The sequence below is a fragment of the Squalius cephalus genome, assembly GCF_949319135.1.
Source record: "Squalius cephalus genome assembly, chromosome: 5".
NCBI lineage: Eukaryota > Metazoa > Chordata > Actinopteri > Cypriniformes > Leuciscidae > Squalius > Squalius cephalus.
The window spans coordinates 30,519,365-30,535,443 of NC_137126.1; the positions used below are offsets into that span (position 1 = coordinate 30,519,365).

Sequence of the window (16,079 nt, forward strand, 5' to 3'; positions counted from 1 at the left end):
AGGTAAAATTAGTGTTTTCTTACAATACTAATGACAATTTTTAATTAAAGTATATTACAAACTTTTAATTTAGACCCTAAAGAATCATATTAGCTTGTACAAAAATGGCATTATATGACCCCTTTAAGAAAAGTAGGCCTGTTCCCCCCATCACTCTGGAAATGTGGGTGGAAATGTGCAGATTAAGGGGCGGTAATATTATAATAAGATCCCCTTCCTCCGTCAGAAGGGGAGCGAAATCTGATCGGCCTAGTTTTTGGCATGCTTGCAGAGAAAGGCACCCACGGCCTAATGGAGGACTGATTCATTGGGCATCGTCAATTTGAGATTGTTACATTCTGATTTTTGTTTCGGTTTGAAGACAATTATTCGGTACCTTGGACTGCCATTGCGCATTACACATGCACATGCAGATGATTGAGTACAGTGTTGGACTGAGCTCTGTTGAATATCAAATCGTTTGGAGGAAAAGTGCACCAACAGTACATGGCAATTTCAAATGTACTGGTTTATAGACTAAGTTTGGGGGTTCTCACTTTTATTATTGAAGTATTGAGTGTTTAATATCTGTTTTGACACGTGAGCGAGATTTGTAATGAGTGAACTGATCATTAAAGACTCATTTTAGGGAAACAAATCAGTTTAAGAGTCATTTGATTACATATAAGGACAAGTTTGAGTTATTTTGTTTCGAACGAGTAAATTTGTCATGTTCAAATTGATTATTTTGGGAGGGTCTGACTATTTTAAGCCACTGAAGTACTGAGCTATGGGTCACTTAAAGTATTGTATTGTAGGTTTCCCTGAACCATTCAAGATTCCATCACTGTGTAAGTGAATTATTCTGTAGTTTCATATTCCTGACATTTGGTTCATTTTTATTTTATTTATTTATTTATTTATTTATTTATTTATTTTTGTTTGGGGATTATTCAATAAACCTCAGGGTTTATTATAACTTTCTTTATGGGCAACCTGTTTTTTTTTTATTCTCAAACACATGAGAATATATGTTTATTAATTGGAGGCACCGCGCTATATAACAAATTATTCTTGTGGTATTCTTGTAGCTAACTATTCATTCTTCAGGGGAAGGACCAGACATTACCCTTTACTACTGCTGGGATACCAGGGCTCCTTTAATAGTATTATACGAGTGTACCCGACTGGGGAGGGTTACACACAGTTTACTTTATTTTGCTATCCTCACTTACATAAATGAACTATAGTGTCCTGCACCCACTAGTAAAAAAATATATAAAAAATTATATCTGGTGTCTGAATAATTATTGGTTTAGCTGTATATAGTAAATGATGAAAGAATTTTCACTTTCAGGTGAACTATCCCTTTAAGATCTGAGAAGTTCCATGTTTTAAAAGGAGAACCTTACTGAAATCACCATGGTTACTATAACCAGATAAAATAAGATTCTGAGTTGTTTCTGTAATATGGCCCCAGAAAGTCACTGCACTCATTGAAGTGAATGCCAGAGCATGAAAATGAATTCAAGATTTTCGCCAAAACGTGGAAGGTTCTTGAGCAATTGTGTAAATTGGAGATGTCCCTCACACAGCCAATCAGGCTTTACCAGCCCCTTGCTGCAAACATGTATATTGAATTGAGTATTAGAGATTAGCTGTGTACTTTATGAACAGTGATCAGATTATAATCTAGAGGACATAGATGTTTAAACGTAGGTTCATCAATCAAATGTGTAGCAACTGAGATATTAGACACACATGGGTGATTATTACTCCAGTTGTTTACCAGAGCCTTGTTGTTCAAGGACGGTTGTGTGTGTGTGTGTTTGCATGCTTCAGTGTACGGTTGTGTGTGTGTATGTGTGTGTTTGCATGCTTCAGTGTGCATGTATCTGAAGTATTATTGATCCATAATTCATAATCGTGCTGTTGTTCTTGTCATGGAAAAGTGTGTGTGTGTGTGTGTGTGTGTGTGTGAGTGCACTCCTTATTGCGTTATAAATAACCGTTCCTTCTATCGGACACCTCACCATATGCATGCAAACATTTCCTGTTCTGACAACACTGCAGCACATTTACTCATTAAGTTGTCAGGATGTGAATTAAATCTCTATGTAAGCGCATACACATTGATGATTGTATACCTTCATCACAGTAAAGGGCAATGAATTCAAAGTGCAATCTATAACAGCTGAAACTGGCTGGTTATTTGACACTCAGCTACATCTTATAGATTCACTGACTTCATCCATGTATGTTGATTTTGAATTAAATAGTGATACAATATTGAATATATAGTACTTTGTAAATGTAAAACACGCATGAAAGTGTTTGATAAATTTGATAGCACACTCAAAAATTCCGACCTGATCTTGCATCTTTCGCTATATATGCATATGCAAATAGTCTTAGTCAGTTTTCAGTTTTCACTTAAAACGTTTTGGGTACCAATAGTTTTCAAAATAACTTCAATTAATGACATAAGAGTGAGAAAATGATGACACAATTTTTGCTGATTTGTGAATTTAACTGATAGTTCACATAGTGTAACAGCGCAGCGCTTTGTGTTGTGCGTCAGCATGTAGGCTCACTCTTGGCCGACGCTGGTCATGTGTATGATGAGTGTGACGTACCACACAGAAGCGATGCGCTGTTACACTACGTGAACTAACTCAGAAGCCCACATAGAAGAAAATGAATAGTTGAATAAAGTCGTTATTTTTGTTTGTTTTTGCGCACAAAAAGTATTCTCGTCACTTGATAAACTTAAGGTTGAGCCACTGTAGTCACTTGGCCTATTTTAAACATCGTTTTTACTAACTTTTCTGGGCCGGCAAGTTTCAATAATATAGAATAAGACAGCTCTCAGATTTAATCAAAAATATCTTAATTTGTGTTCTGAAGATGAACGAAAGTCTTACGGGGTTGGAACAACATGAGGGTGAGTAATTACTGACACAATTTTCATTTTTGGGTGAACTATCCCTTTAACTGTCAAAAGATCAAGGAAAATTTGAATTCTCAGTTCATGACCCTTTTAAAAGGCAAGAGTTATGAATAAGTTTGCGTGTGCATTCACAGCCTATTATTTTGTGCAAATGTAAGTTGTGATATTGTGTTTATTTTGTGTAGGCATATGTATATGATTTATCTCATAAAGGATACATTTGGTTAAGAATTAACGCGGTGTAAAGCGTGCCACCGGTGATCAGCTTCAGCGCATGCAGCATAAACAGAAATGCATAATAACTATGATTGGGACTGTCATATTACACAACATTATAAAGAGAACGTCTCGGTTACATATGGTAACCCTCGTTCCCTGAGGGAGGGAACGGAGACGTACGTCGTGGTGAACGACGAATAGGAATCTCGCTAGAGAGGCCAATCTACTTCGAGTGAACTAAAACAAGCCAATGCACATTGGCGTGCAATCATTTGCATCAGCTGTGCAGCCTCGCAGCGCGGGTATTTAACGAGCAGCTGGTGTGATTGCACTTCAGTTTTTTGCTGAGGAGCCAAGCCTGAAAAGCTGGTTGCCCCGGCGGGTAGCGGCAGATGTGGCGACGGGACGTACGTCTCCGTTCCCTCCCTCAGGGAACGAGGGTTACCATATGTAACCGAGACGTTCCCTATCGTTCGGTCACTACGACGTACGTCGTGGTGAACGACGAATAGGAATCCCTACCAAAGTGCCACAGCTGCTGCACCCCATCCAGCGCCCTGGGCAAGCCTCTACACCTTCTTGCCTGGAAGGACGATAGGAGAGGGCTTACACATAGAGTATCCACACTGTTGTTCCGTGATAACCCATACAGTGAGATAATGGATAACACTGGGAAAGCGTGCCCAAACTGAGGGAGGGGAACGCTGCGGAACCCACATTCTTAAGAAGAGTTATGTGGGAAAAACACATATGGACTAACCCAAGGGTTGTACTGCATATGAATAATGGGTGACTTAGCCCAAGGGAAAGACACGGGCTTCCGTTAGGAGCAGCCGTGGAAGATATACACATATGGGATCCCTGTAGGGTCACACATATGGGACCCAGCCTAGACCCGGTTCTCAAGGATTCAGCGGATAAAGGCCTGGCACCGGACGCTCCGCCACATCCGGGCCGAGGGTGTTTGGAGGACTCGACAGGTTTTGACTCTGGAGCAATAAGGGTGCACAGTAGGGTGCAGCAAGCCGACAGAGCCGGTACTCTCAGTGCTTCTACCCGTTCAGGGTGAGAACACGGGAGGACACAGGCTCTACACGTAGGCTATAGTATCTAGTGAACGTGTTAGGTGTCGCCCAGCCCGCAGCTCTACAGATATCTGTTAGCGAGGAGCCACGTGCCAGCGCCCAGGAGGATGCAACGCCTCTCGTGGAGTGTGCATGCAACCTGAGCGGGCAGGGCACGCCTTGAGCTTCGTAAGCCAAGGCGATGGCATCCACTATCCAGTGGGCCATCCTCTGCTTGGAGACAGCCTTTCCCTTCTGCTGGCCTCCGTAACAGACAAAGAGCTGGTCTGAGGTCCTGACGCTTTGGGTTCTGTCCACGTACATACGCAGAGCGCGAACGGGACAGAGCAAAGCCAGGGCTGGGTCTGCCTCCTCCAGGGGCAGCGCTTGCAGGTTCACTACCTGATCTCTAAAGGGAGTGGTAGGAACCTTGGGCACATAGCCAGGCCGGGGTCTCAGTACAACATGGTTGTCACCCGGCCCGAACTCTAGGCACGACTCGTCGACCGAAAATGCTTGCAGGTCCCCTACCCTCTTGATCGAGGCCAGTGCAATCAGCAGCAAAGTCTTCAAGGAGAGAAGCTTTAAGTCTGCTGACTGCAAAGGCTCAAAGGGAGCATCCTGAAGTGCTCGGAGCACCAGGGAAAGGTCCCAAGAGGGTATGGAGGGGGGACGAGGAGGATTTAATCGTCTCGCCCCCCTAAGGAACCTGACGACCAGGTCGTGCTTCCCAACTGTTTTGCCATCTATGTGGTCATGATATGCTGAAATAGCAGCAGCATGTACTTTAAGGGTGGAGGGAGACAGCCTTCGCTCCAACCCCTGCTGCAAGAAGGAAAGCACTGACCCTATCGAACATCTTCGGGGGTCCTCTCTGCGGGAGGAACACCACTCGACGAACAGGTTCCACTTCAAGGCGTACGCACGTCTCGTAGACGGCGCTAGCGCAGAAGTGATGGTGTTAAGTACCTCTGGGGGTAAGTCACCTAGAACCTCCGCGTCCCGTCCAGGGACCAGACATGGAGTTTCCAGAGGTCCGGACGCGGGTGCCAAAGGGTGCCCCGTCTCTGAGTCAGAAGATCCTTCCTCAGAGGAATGGGCCAGGGAGGGACTGTCACGAGGAGCATGATCTCTGGGAACCAAGTCCGGGTGGGCCAATAGGGAGCCACCAGAAGGACCTGCTCCTCGTCCTCCCTGACTTTGCACAGTGTCTGTGCAAGTAGGCTCACTGGGGGAAATGCATATTTGCGGAGGCCCCGGGGCCAGCTGTGTGCCAGTGCATCCGTGCCGAGTGTTCCCTCGGTCAGGGAGTAAAACAACCGGCAGTGGGAGGTTTCTGAGGAGGCAAACAGGTCTACCTGAGCCTCTCCGAACACTCTCCAGATCAGCTGAACCACCTGGGGGTGGAGTCGCCATTCTCCCGGGAGCACAGCTCGTGATAGCTCGTCGGCCACACGGTTGAGCACACCGGGGACATACATGGCTCGAAGCGACCTCAGATGCTTCTGACTCCAAAGGAGGAGATGGCGGGCGAGTTGCGACATGCGACGGGAGCGTAGACCACCTTGACGGTTGATGTACGCAACGGTCGCAGTGTTGTCCGTACGGACCAGCACGTCTCTGCCCTGTAGCGGCCTTTTCAGGCGGCTCAAAGCGAGATGTACTGCTAGCAACTCGAGGCAGTTGATGTGCCACTGCAGTTGGGGGCCCGTCCACACCCCTGACACTGCATGCCCGTTGTACGTGGCACCCCAGCCGGTGGCAGAGGCATCTGTGAAAACCACAGCATGCCTGGACACCTGTTCCAAGGGGACTCCAGCCCGGAGGAACGAGGGGTCTGACCACGGACTGAAGGTCTGGCGGCACGCCGGTGTGATTGCCACCCGGTGAGTGCCGTGATGCCACGCCCATCTCGGGACTCGGCCGTGAAGCCAGTGCTGAAGCGGTCTCATATGGAGCAGGCCGAGCGGAGTTACCGCTGCTGCCGCTGCCATATGCCCCAGGAGCCTCTGAAAGAATTTCAGTGGGACCGCCGTCCTGCCCTTGAACGTGTTCAAGCAGTTCAGCACCGACTGAGCGCGTTGCTCTGTGAGGCGCGCTGTCTGTGCGACCGAATCCAACTCCATACCAAGATAAGAGATCCTCTGCACAGGGGCGAGTTTGCTCTTCTCCCAGTTGACCTGAAGGCCCAGCTGGCTGAGGTGCCTGAGCACGAGGTCCCTGTGTTCGCATAACTGATCTCGAGAGTGTGCTAATATGAGCCAGTCGTCGAGATAGTTGAGAATGCGAACGCCCTGTTCTCTCATGGGAACAAGGGCCCCCTCCGTGACTTTCGTGAAGACACGGGGGGACAGGGCCAGCCCGAAGGGTAGGACCTTGTACTGATATGCTCGACCCTCGAACGCAAAGCGCAGAAACGGCCTGTGTCGAGGAAGAATCGAGACATGAAAGTACGCGTCCTTCAGGTCGATCGCTGCAAACCAATCTTGGGGACGGATGCATTCGAAAATGCGTTTCTGCGTGAGCATTTTGAACGGTAGCCTGTGAAGGCTCCGATTCAAAACTCGCAGGTCCAAGATCGGTCGTAACCCACCACCTTTCTTGGGTACAATGAAGTAGGGACTGTAGTGCCCTGACCTCATATCGGCTGGAGGGACCGGCTCTATCGCGTCCTTCGCCAGTAGGACTGCGATCTCCGCGCGCAAGACATGGGCATCGGCTGCTCTCACTGAAGTGGAGTGGATGGCCCGAAACTTGGGGGGACGCCGGGCGAACTGAATCGCATAGCCGAGCCTGATGGTCCGAATGAGCCAGCGAGACGGACTGGGGAGCGCTAGCCAGGCTCGCAGAGACCGTACAAGCGGGACCAAAGGGACCGTAGGCATACCCGGAGTGGGGCAGCGAGGTGGAACACAGGGGCTCGGCTCGGGAGGCTCTCTCTGGGAGGCGGCCCGTAGCGGAGTCTGAGTGTGCTGCGCAACACTTACCTGGTTCCACGAGGCGGGAGGTGCAGGAGACGGCTTGGTTGCGTTCTCGAGCTGCACACTGCTGCCTGCTGGCGATAGAAGAGGTGGATGAGAGTGGTAAGGATTCTCTCCCCCCACTGCTCTCCGGGCCCTCTTCGGACCCAGAGACGGAAGAAACTGCTCTTTTATTGAAATTTTGGGTACCGCTGGTTTTGAGGCCAGCGGCGGAACAAAAAGAAAAGGAAAACAAGGATTTTCCACCCGGCCCTCTTCCGGGGGATGGAGCGATGCCGTCATCGTCTCCTGGAGAGCAGTCCCTGCCATCTCTGGGTCGCCCGTCCTAGGGCCGCTTGCCCTTGGCCTTGCCGCCCTTCTTGGTGGGGTCCTGGACGGGCGGGGCGGACCGCCTGCGACTGGCTCCACGGCGCCGTTTGGATGGAGGCTGCTGCTGCGGCGCGGGAGCAGGGGCAGACGCAGGAGGCCGCCCTCGGCGACGAGCAGACTGAGGAGCCGCAGACGGAGGGGTGGAAGCAGCAGCTGGCCGCCGCGGCAGGATGTGACGGATGGCCTCAGTCTGCTTTTGTACAGCCGAGAACTGCTGGGCGAAGTTCTCGACCGCGTCGCCGAAGAGGCCGTTCTGGGACACGGGGGAGTTCAGGAACCGGAGCTTATCGGTCTCCCGCATGTCCGCCAGACACAGCCAGAGATGGCGTTCCTGGACCACCATGGTGGACATCGCACGACCCACCGACCACGCGGTCACCTTCGTCGCACGAAGCGCGAGGTCCGTCGCGATACGAAGTTCCTGAAGAACTTGGGGATCATGACCACCCTCGTGCAGGTTCTTCAGTGCCTTGGCCTGATGAACCTGCAGCAACGCCATGGCGTGCACGGCAGAGGCAGCTTCCCCACAGGCCTTGTAAGCCTTGCCGGTTAAATCCGACGAGTACTTACAGGCCCGTGAAGGGAGACACGGTTCTCCGCGCCAAGTGGAGTTAGGGCACAGTTGCATAGCAACGGCCCGTTCCACTGGCGGGATGCGCGTGTATCCCTTAGCTGCCCCGCCATCAAGGGTGGTGAGGGAGGAGGAGCCACCGGAACGGTTTCTGGCAGTAAAAGGTGCCGTCCACGTCCCCGTAAGCTCCTCATGCACTTCCGGGAAGAAAGGCACTGGGGTGGGTTGCTGAGAACCAGCGCGCGCCACCCCGAGATACCAATCGTCCAACCTCGAGGGTTCGGGACACGGTGGAGGATTCCACACGAGCCCGACCCCGTTGGCGGCCCGGGAAAGCATGGCCATCATCTCCGGGTCCGTCTCAGGCACCGTTGACACCCCCGAAGGAGGCAACGGCGCCGAGTCGTCATCCGCAGAGAAGTCTGACCCACCCTCCGATGCAGCGATCGACATCTGATCCTCACAGGGAGCCCCAAAGGAGACAACCGGTACACACCGCGAGGATGGTCCAGCTCTCTCCAAAGGGGGCTCAACTGGCTGCGGAGCATGAGAGGGGTGAGGGCTCCTAGGGGGTTGGTTCCCCGAAGGGGCCGCGCTCACCGTGATCCTCAGGTCACCCATGTCGCTGCCCGAAGCCATCCTCTGAGGAGGATTGGATCGAGGCAGCGGCACGGGGACTCCGCCCCTTTGCAGGAACGTGAGTCTCGACCGCAGCTCCGCGATGGTCATCTTCCCACAATGGGTACATGACTCATCCACAAGCGCTGCCTCAGCGTGTTCAATGCCCAGACACACGAGGCAGCGCTTGTGACCATCCTGTGAGCCCAGGTAACGACCGCATCCAGAAACACACAGATAGAAAGTCATTTTTTTCTCTTTTGAAAAAGACGCTCTCTATCTGTGTAAGCTCTTTTAGGGACTGCTCTCACTGGTGCTGAAACACGCAGGGGAACAGTCACTGCGAACACAGACAGGAATGTGCACCTGTCTGTGCGCTGTCACTCTCTCTCTCGCAGGCAGGTCTTACCAGCTGTAAAAACAGCTTTTGAGCGCTCTGCTGGCGCACCTTACCAGCTGTTATAACAGCCCTTTTTTTTTGCTCAATACCACAAAACAAAAAAGGACAGAAAGAGAAGAGAGAAGAGAGAAAGACTGCTCGCGCTGCCGTGCTGTAACGCCCGCACCGGGAAGGAGAGGTCCAGAAGGCTCGTTGATTTAGTAAATCACTCTCTGTAAGACGCATCGAAGTGCTTGGCTCCGAAGCAAAAGACTGAAGTGCAATCACACCAGCTGCTCGTTAAATACCCGCGCTGCGAGGCTGCACAGCTGATGCAAATGATTGCACGCCAATGTGCATTGGCTTGTTTTAGTTCACTCGAAGTAGATTGGCCTCTCTAGCGAGATTCCTATTCGTCGTTCACCACGACGTACGTCGTAGTGACCGAACGATAGGGAACACTATAATAAATAAAACATTGTGAATTCTTTGGGTTTGGTTGTTGTGTTTTAGCACATTGCTCCAGGAAGAGCGCATTCACAGCAGGAGTTACAAATTCTGAATAGTAGCACGTAACTTATTTAAAGTTCACTTGTACATTCGTCTCATTTTGTGCAGATATAATTTGTAATATTATGTTTATTTTGTATCTGATTAATCTCATATAGGATGTGTTTCATTGAGTTAAATAACCCGCTAGCAAAGGGCTTCAGTTTACCGGTGTTCGTTCAGCGCTTCAGCGCATGCAACTCAAACAGCAATGCACGACTAATAATAACTATGGTTCGGACTGTCATTTTACACCACATTATAATGAGAACACTATTTTAATAAATCGTTGTGAATTCATTGGTTTTAGTTGCCGTGTTTAAGTGTGTTGCTCCAGGAAGAGCACATTCACAGCGGGAGTTACACATTCTGAATAGCACACATCTGAGGCGGCGTTGGTGACGTTGTATTAGTCATTATTTTTATTACTAAATTAGTAATTTAATTAAATTATCAATCACATCGACTCATTTTACAATCATACTAGACCTTTATTTAGACTAAAAACCTTCATTCATTTGGTGAGTACATGGCATTTTGAGCAGCATTTGCACACCCTGTCACCTGTCACGCTGTTGGCTATATGCCACTGCAGTAGACGCATATTTCAGTATTAAGGCTAACGATTTATTGATTGTTAATTTAAATGACGATCGGTCATGGGAATTTGTGTAAATTGACATCCCTAATATAAATATATATATTATTTCTATATACTGCATATTCTGTAGGTTATAGTTTAACTTGAGTCACAAGTTAGCACAAGTTGTGCACAATTATTCTTCAAGGGGACATATTATGCCCCTTTTTTCAAAAGTTTCAGCTCAAAATAGCCCACAGATCATTTATTTTAGCATGTTGTAAATACCCATTTTTGAGTGGAAGGAAAATGCTGTTTTTGTGCATTTATCTTTAAATGCAAATGAGCTGCTGCTCCCCACAACACTTTCCAGAAGAGGTCGGAGCCTTTACAGCTCGTGTCTCGGATTCTCTGCCAAAAGCTAAAACATCTGTTTGGTTTTGATTATCATCTCTATCACGGTCACACTCACTTGACCTTGCAGTTCTTCATCATCATGAAAGTTTATTATCTGCATGTGTTTTAAAGCCATATCAGTCTAAACTTCTGATATATGGTTTTCTGAATGCACACATCCGAATCACGCGCACAGAAAGCTGTCATGGTTCATGAATTCACTGTCTCTCTTTCCTCCCATATGTTAGTGTGTGTGTGTGTGTGTGAGGGTGATTGCCAATCACCGTAATTATCAGCGCTAGCTGATACCTGTCAGCCGCGCCTATATACAGTATGTTCATTGCCTGGTGTCTTGTGTTGTCAGATTGTTGTGAGAATTCCCGGTGTCCTGTCCTGCTTCCTGTTCACCTAGCTACCTTTGCCTGTGTTGGATTCTAGTTCCTGTAGTATCCTGTAGGAATATATTACTTCGTGCCGGAATTCTCGTGGATTCTCTCTTCACTTCTGCCATCACCGATCGGGTTGCCTGTCAACGTCCCTGCGCCATTCAGTTCGACTATTCCTGCACCAGACTGTTTGGACATTGCCTTGCACTTTATCTATCAATAAACTGTTGTTGCTTGCATCTTGTAGGCCTATCCTCCGTTATTTATCATGACAAAAGCTGGCTGTCAGACAGCGTGACCCGTGAGTATTAAACCAAGTTCTCTTTCACGTCTTATTGCATTTAAAGGTTTAGTTCACCCAAAAATTGTAATTATCCCATAATTTACTTAACCTCAAGCCATCCTAGGAGTATAAGACTTTCTTCTTTCAGCCAAACAGTCAGAATGATATATATCCTGGCTCTTCCAAGCCTTATAATGGGAGTGAATAGTAACTGAGATTTGAAGCACAAAAACGCGCATCCATCCATCATAAAAGTAATCTATACGGATCCAGTAGGTTAATAAAGGCCTTCTGATCCTCAATGCATTTTTGTAAGAAAAAAAAATCCATATTTACAACTTTATTAACTATAACCACTGGCTTCCAGTAATGGCCATACCCGAGTCTAGTTACGGTGGAAGAGTGACCTCTGGTGTATGATGTAGGATGTAGGATTAGCGTAAGCTTAGGTGAGAGTATCTTAATTTATATAGTAGTATCTAAGAGTAATATCCCTTCTGCTTTGATCCTCTCATTTATGGTGCAGGAGTTACACACATTCTCTCAACTCGCACAGCTGTCAGAGAAGTCGTCTTGATCAATACAGTGTGCCATGATTGTCAGAGGTTGTAGAGGCAAGCACACTTGTGCTAATTCATACATGAACTGTCAGAGCTGCTGTACATCTTAGACACCATGGTCACACTAAACAGACATCTTAATTTAAATCTTGGATAATCAAAGCAGGCAAGAGAGGGAGAGGTATGAGAAAAAAAGGAATAGAGAGAGAAGGAGTTGGATCCCATGGAAGTCATGAGGAATCAATCTTGTCATGTTGTTAGTGCACTGTGAAATGAGTGAGGCAGGGGCGCGCATATCTTTCTCATATCATCCATGTCTTTCACTTTTAGCAGACATTAACCCCCATTTCCAATAGAAGGAAGCAGCATACAATATTTACTTTATTTCAGAGCTGCTGCACAAATACTGACCACTGTTGTGTGTTTTTCATGAATACTACAGCAGTTTGAAGATGCCTTTTTTATTGAGACTTGATAAAGGCTGTGGAGGTTTTTTTGAAAAGAATAATTAAATGGTAACTGCCATATTTGACAAATATATTCCTCATCACACCTGTCAAGTCACTTTTGTTAGCTAGGACTATTGTGTAATCTTGGTCCCAATTCAAGTACATACTGTAACAGAACAAAAGCAGTTTTAATGTTAAACTACTGTATAATAATTTATTTATGCTTTTATTTATAATTAAGGTAAATGGCTTTCACTAAAAACGGGCATCTTTTTAGAATAGAATAGAATAGAATGAGGCATTTATATAGCGCTTTTTTATATGTACTACTGTACACCCAAAGCGCTTTACAATCATATCAGGGGTCTCTCCTCAACCACCGCCAGTGTGCAGCATCCACTTGGATGATGCGACGGCAGCCACAGTACAACGGCGCCAGTGCGCTCACCACACACCAGCTATAGGTGGAGAGAGAGAGAGTGATAGAGCCAATTCAATGTAAGGGGATTATTAGGAGGCCATGATTGGTAAGGGCCAATGTGTGGAATGTGGCCAGGACACCGGGGTTACACCCCTACTCTTTACGAGAAATGCCATGGGATTTTTAATGACCACAGAGAGTCAGGACCTCGGTTTTTACGTCTCATCCGAAGGACGGTGCTCTTTTGACAGTATAGTGTCCCCGTCACTACACTGGGGCATTAGGACCCACACAGACCACAGGGTGAGCACCCCCTGCTGGCCTCACTAACACCTCTTCCAGCAGCAACCTGTTTTTTCTCAGGAGGTCTCCCATCCAGGTACTAACCAGGCTCAGCCCTGCTTAGCTTCAGTGGGCAACCAGTCTTGGGCTACAGGGTGATATGGCTGCTGTGTAGAGGGTGATATGGCTGCTGTGTAGAGCACAGTAGAGATGAGCAAACTTTAAACAAGCATGCATTAATCTTTTTAATATTCTATTAAAGAAAAAACTATTCTGATAGGTTGCTTATTTGCCGTTTAGATATGTGTGCTACAACTAATTTCACTGACGTTTAAATGGACATTTTTTGTTAATCGATTTCATTAATCTATGAATCAAACAGTCAGCTCTCATACTAAATATAACTAAAACTAGGTCATAAATATGCCATGTTCTTGCTGTGCATTTTGATAATGTACATTAGGCATAAAAATATGCATTCACATAATTAACATTAGCCAATATTGGCATAAATATTACAATCAACTGAATCAATAGTGCAGGATCAACTTAATTGTCGCTAGAGGGGAGAAAGAGGGTGAAGATTTCAACCATTACACTAACTTTTGGCCATTTTTTGCAGTTAAACTAAACTAAACATTGGTTTGGTTGTGCTTCGGCTCTGCATGACTGGGCCGATCCGCATCACTTTTACAACATTTCAAATTCCTGAGTTCTTGCCAACTCCGAAAAGCTAAAACAATGTTGATTCTCATTTTAATACGAGCTCTGTCACGTTCTCTTTTTGCCAGTAGACTCTCCTCTGTTCAGCTTTTTTTTTTTTTTAACGAATGATTCCCTGGAGGTTCGAGATTTAGCTGCTCCATGTCAACCTTTCTCTCTTATTGTGACAGCTAACCTATGAGACTCTCACACCATACCCGTCAAACCTTTTATCTATTTACGGATATGACGAGATACACACGGGCGAGTGACGTATGTACACAATTTCCCATGTAAACCATTCCGTTATGTCTGAAAGATAAACACTTATAAGCATACCATAGTGAATCAGGGTAAGACAAAAACACATTTTGGATGACGGATTGATGATGTATTGACTCATTATTTAAATTTTGTTACATAGTGCACTTTTAACTTAAGAAAAAGAAAATCTTATAACCTTACAAAAATTCGTCCAAAATGATTTAGAGTGAATTAATTTGATTCAAAAGAATGTATACACCAAATGAAAATAGTAATTTTAAAGAAACTAAATTAAAGTCCAAGATCCAATATTAGAAATATCATTATACTGCACTGAAGGTAGTATTTGTGGACTGTTTGTGCACAATTTTACCTTTCATTGTGCACCTTGATTTTTTTTCTTCTTTATTTTAAAGTGACGTAGTTACATTGTACTTACTCAGATAAGTACTGAGTAATATTAATTAACTACATGTACTTACTATAGAGTTAGGGTTAGGGTTTGGTTTAGGGTTAATTACTTGTAATTATGCATAATTACTCCGTTAGTACTATAGTAAGTACAAGTAGTAACGTATAGTATACGTTAGAATAGTTATGTTAGTATTTACCTTCAGCTTGTGGAAAAGCTGCTTGTGATGAGCTTTGATTCATCATGTGGCTTTCTCTCATCATCACCTGATTTTGGGGGTCGTCAATGTATTACAAGATTAGAAAACAGATATTAGTACTTCAATAGTTTGGTATAACATTATATCAGCTACTGAAATAAAAACAAAATTCTGTAAATTTAAGTTAAATCTGTCAAACCTAAAATGTATTTTAACCTATTTTTACAAACCTATTTTTTACAGTAAAGTTCTGGCAACCACAGCTGCCGTGTTTTTTAATTTCACAGAATTTTATTTTTATTGTGTAGCGTGTGCATGCACTAACACTTCCATGTCCCACAATTGCTAGGATGGCCGTGATTCTCACTGATTCACTCTGTTCCTCCACTGCCCTCTCAATCTTTCATTATGCGCTCACTCTTCTCTTTATTTTCTGTGAGGTTGCTTTGCACTCTGAGACTCTTTTTGAAGCAGTAAATGGCTCAGACACTCACACAAACAGCAAGCCACTAATACGTTTAGATTTATGAAAAGAGTAGATGGATTAATGGAAAAACATCCTCCTCCTCCATTTTCTCTATACAATTAATCTGTTTTCCTTTCAACACTCGCTGCCACCTGAGATCTGTAATTCAAAATAAACAAGTGATGCACGTAATTTGTGTTGATTAGTTTTGACTGCCTTTCTACAAAACAAAAAGGAGAGCAGAGAGACAGAGAGAATTTGTGACATTGAAATTGCCAGAAGGCAAAACTTTGCCTCAGCTGATTGCAAACAGCCTTCAGAAAGCAGTGCGCAAAACGCATGCTTGCTCTCGTGCACATGGTAACGGCATGTTCTCACACACTCTTAGCATATGCTGCTCACGCTCTGAAGGACTAACTACAGAAACTGGCAATGAACAGGCAAGAGAACACATCCAGCGATTTCCTCTCAGGTAAACAGCTCTGAGCGCACCCTCATTCTGATTTTCTCCGCTCTGTATATATCCTTCTTTGCTGGCTCACCTCGTCTCTGTCTGTAACGGACTATTGTTTTGTGGAACTGGCTAATCCTTACAGGCTTATTTTTGTGTGTGAGTTGAGTGTTTAAATTAATGCAAGACACAGTTCCTCCGCAATGTTGTGGCTGCAAATTTTCAACAGGTGTTTGTTTTCATAATGTATTCAAATATAATGCTGAATATTCACTGTAAAAATGTTTAATTGACACTTCACATTCAATTACATTTGATTTGAGTAGTTCTTCTTTTTTTTGGTCAGTAATGTACAAGGTGTTTTGTGTTTTCTATTTTCTATTATTTAGTGAATGTTTACTGCATTATTTTAGTTTCGTGTGTTACCCTGATGGTGTTTTTTTTGTTTGTGTGTATGGACACAGTCTATATACTGTATGATTATTGGCCATGCTTTATGGACCATTGATCATTTGATTCATCATTTGGCTTTTTATTGTACTACCTGTA

At 45.5% G+C, this 16,079-nt stretch overlaps 1 protein-coding gene across 2 annotated transcripts in view; it reads left to right on the forward strand.

The window, feature by feature from the left end:
• The window catches only part of dab2ipb (DAB2 interacting protein b), a 155,378-nt gene that overhangs the window by 5,758 nt on the left and 133,541 nt on the right, over positions 1–16,079 (forward strand). The window contains exon 1 of one of the 2 annotated variants that reach the window (XM_079870855.1): positions 15,490–15,551. The exons of the other annotated variant lie outside the window; for it this stretch is intronic. Coding sequence (XP_079726981.1) covers positions 15,512–15,551 — 40 coding nt within the window. The 5' untranslated portion in view covers positions 15,490–15,511. Of the gene's footprint in view, positions 1–15,489; positions 15,552–16,079 lie in introns of those variants that run through there. 2 annotated transcript variants of the gene reach the window in all.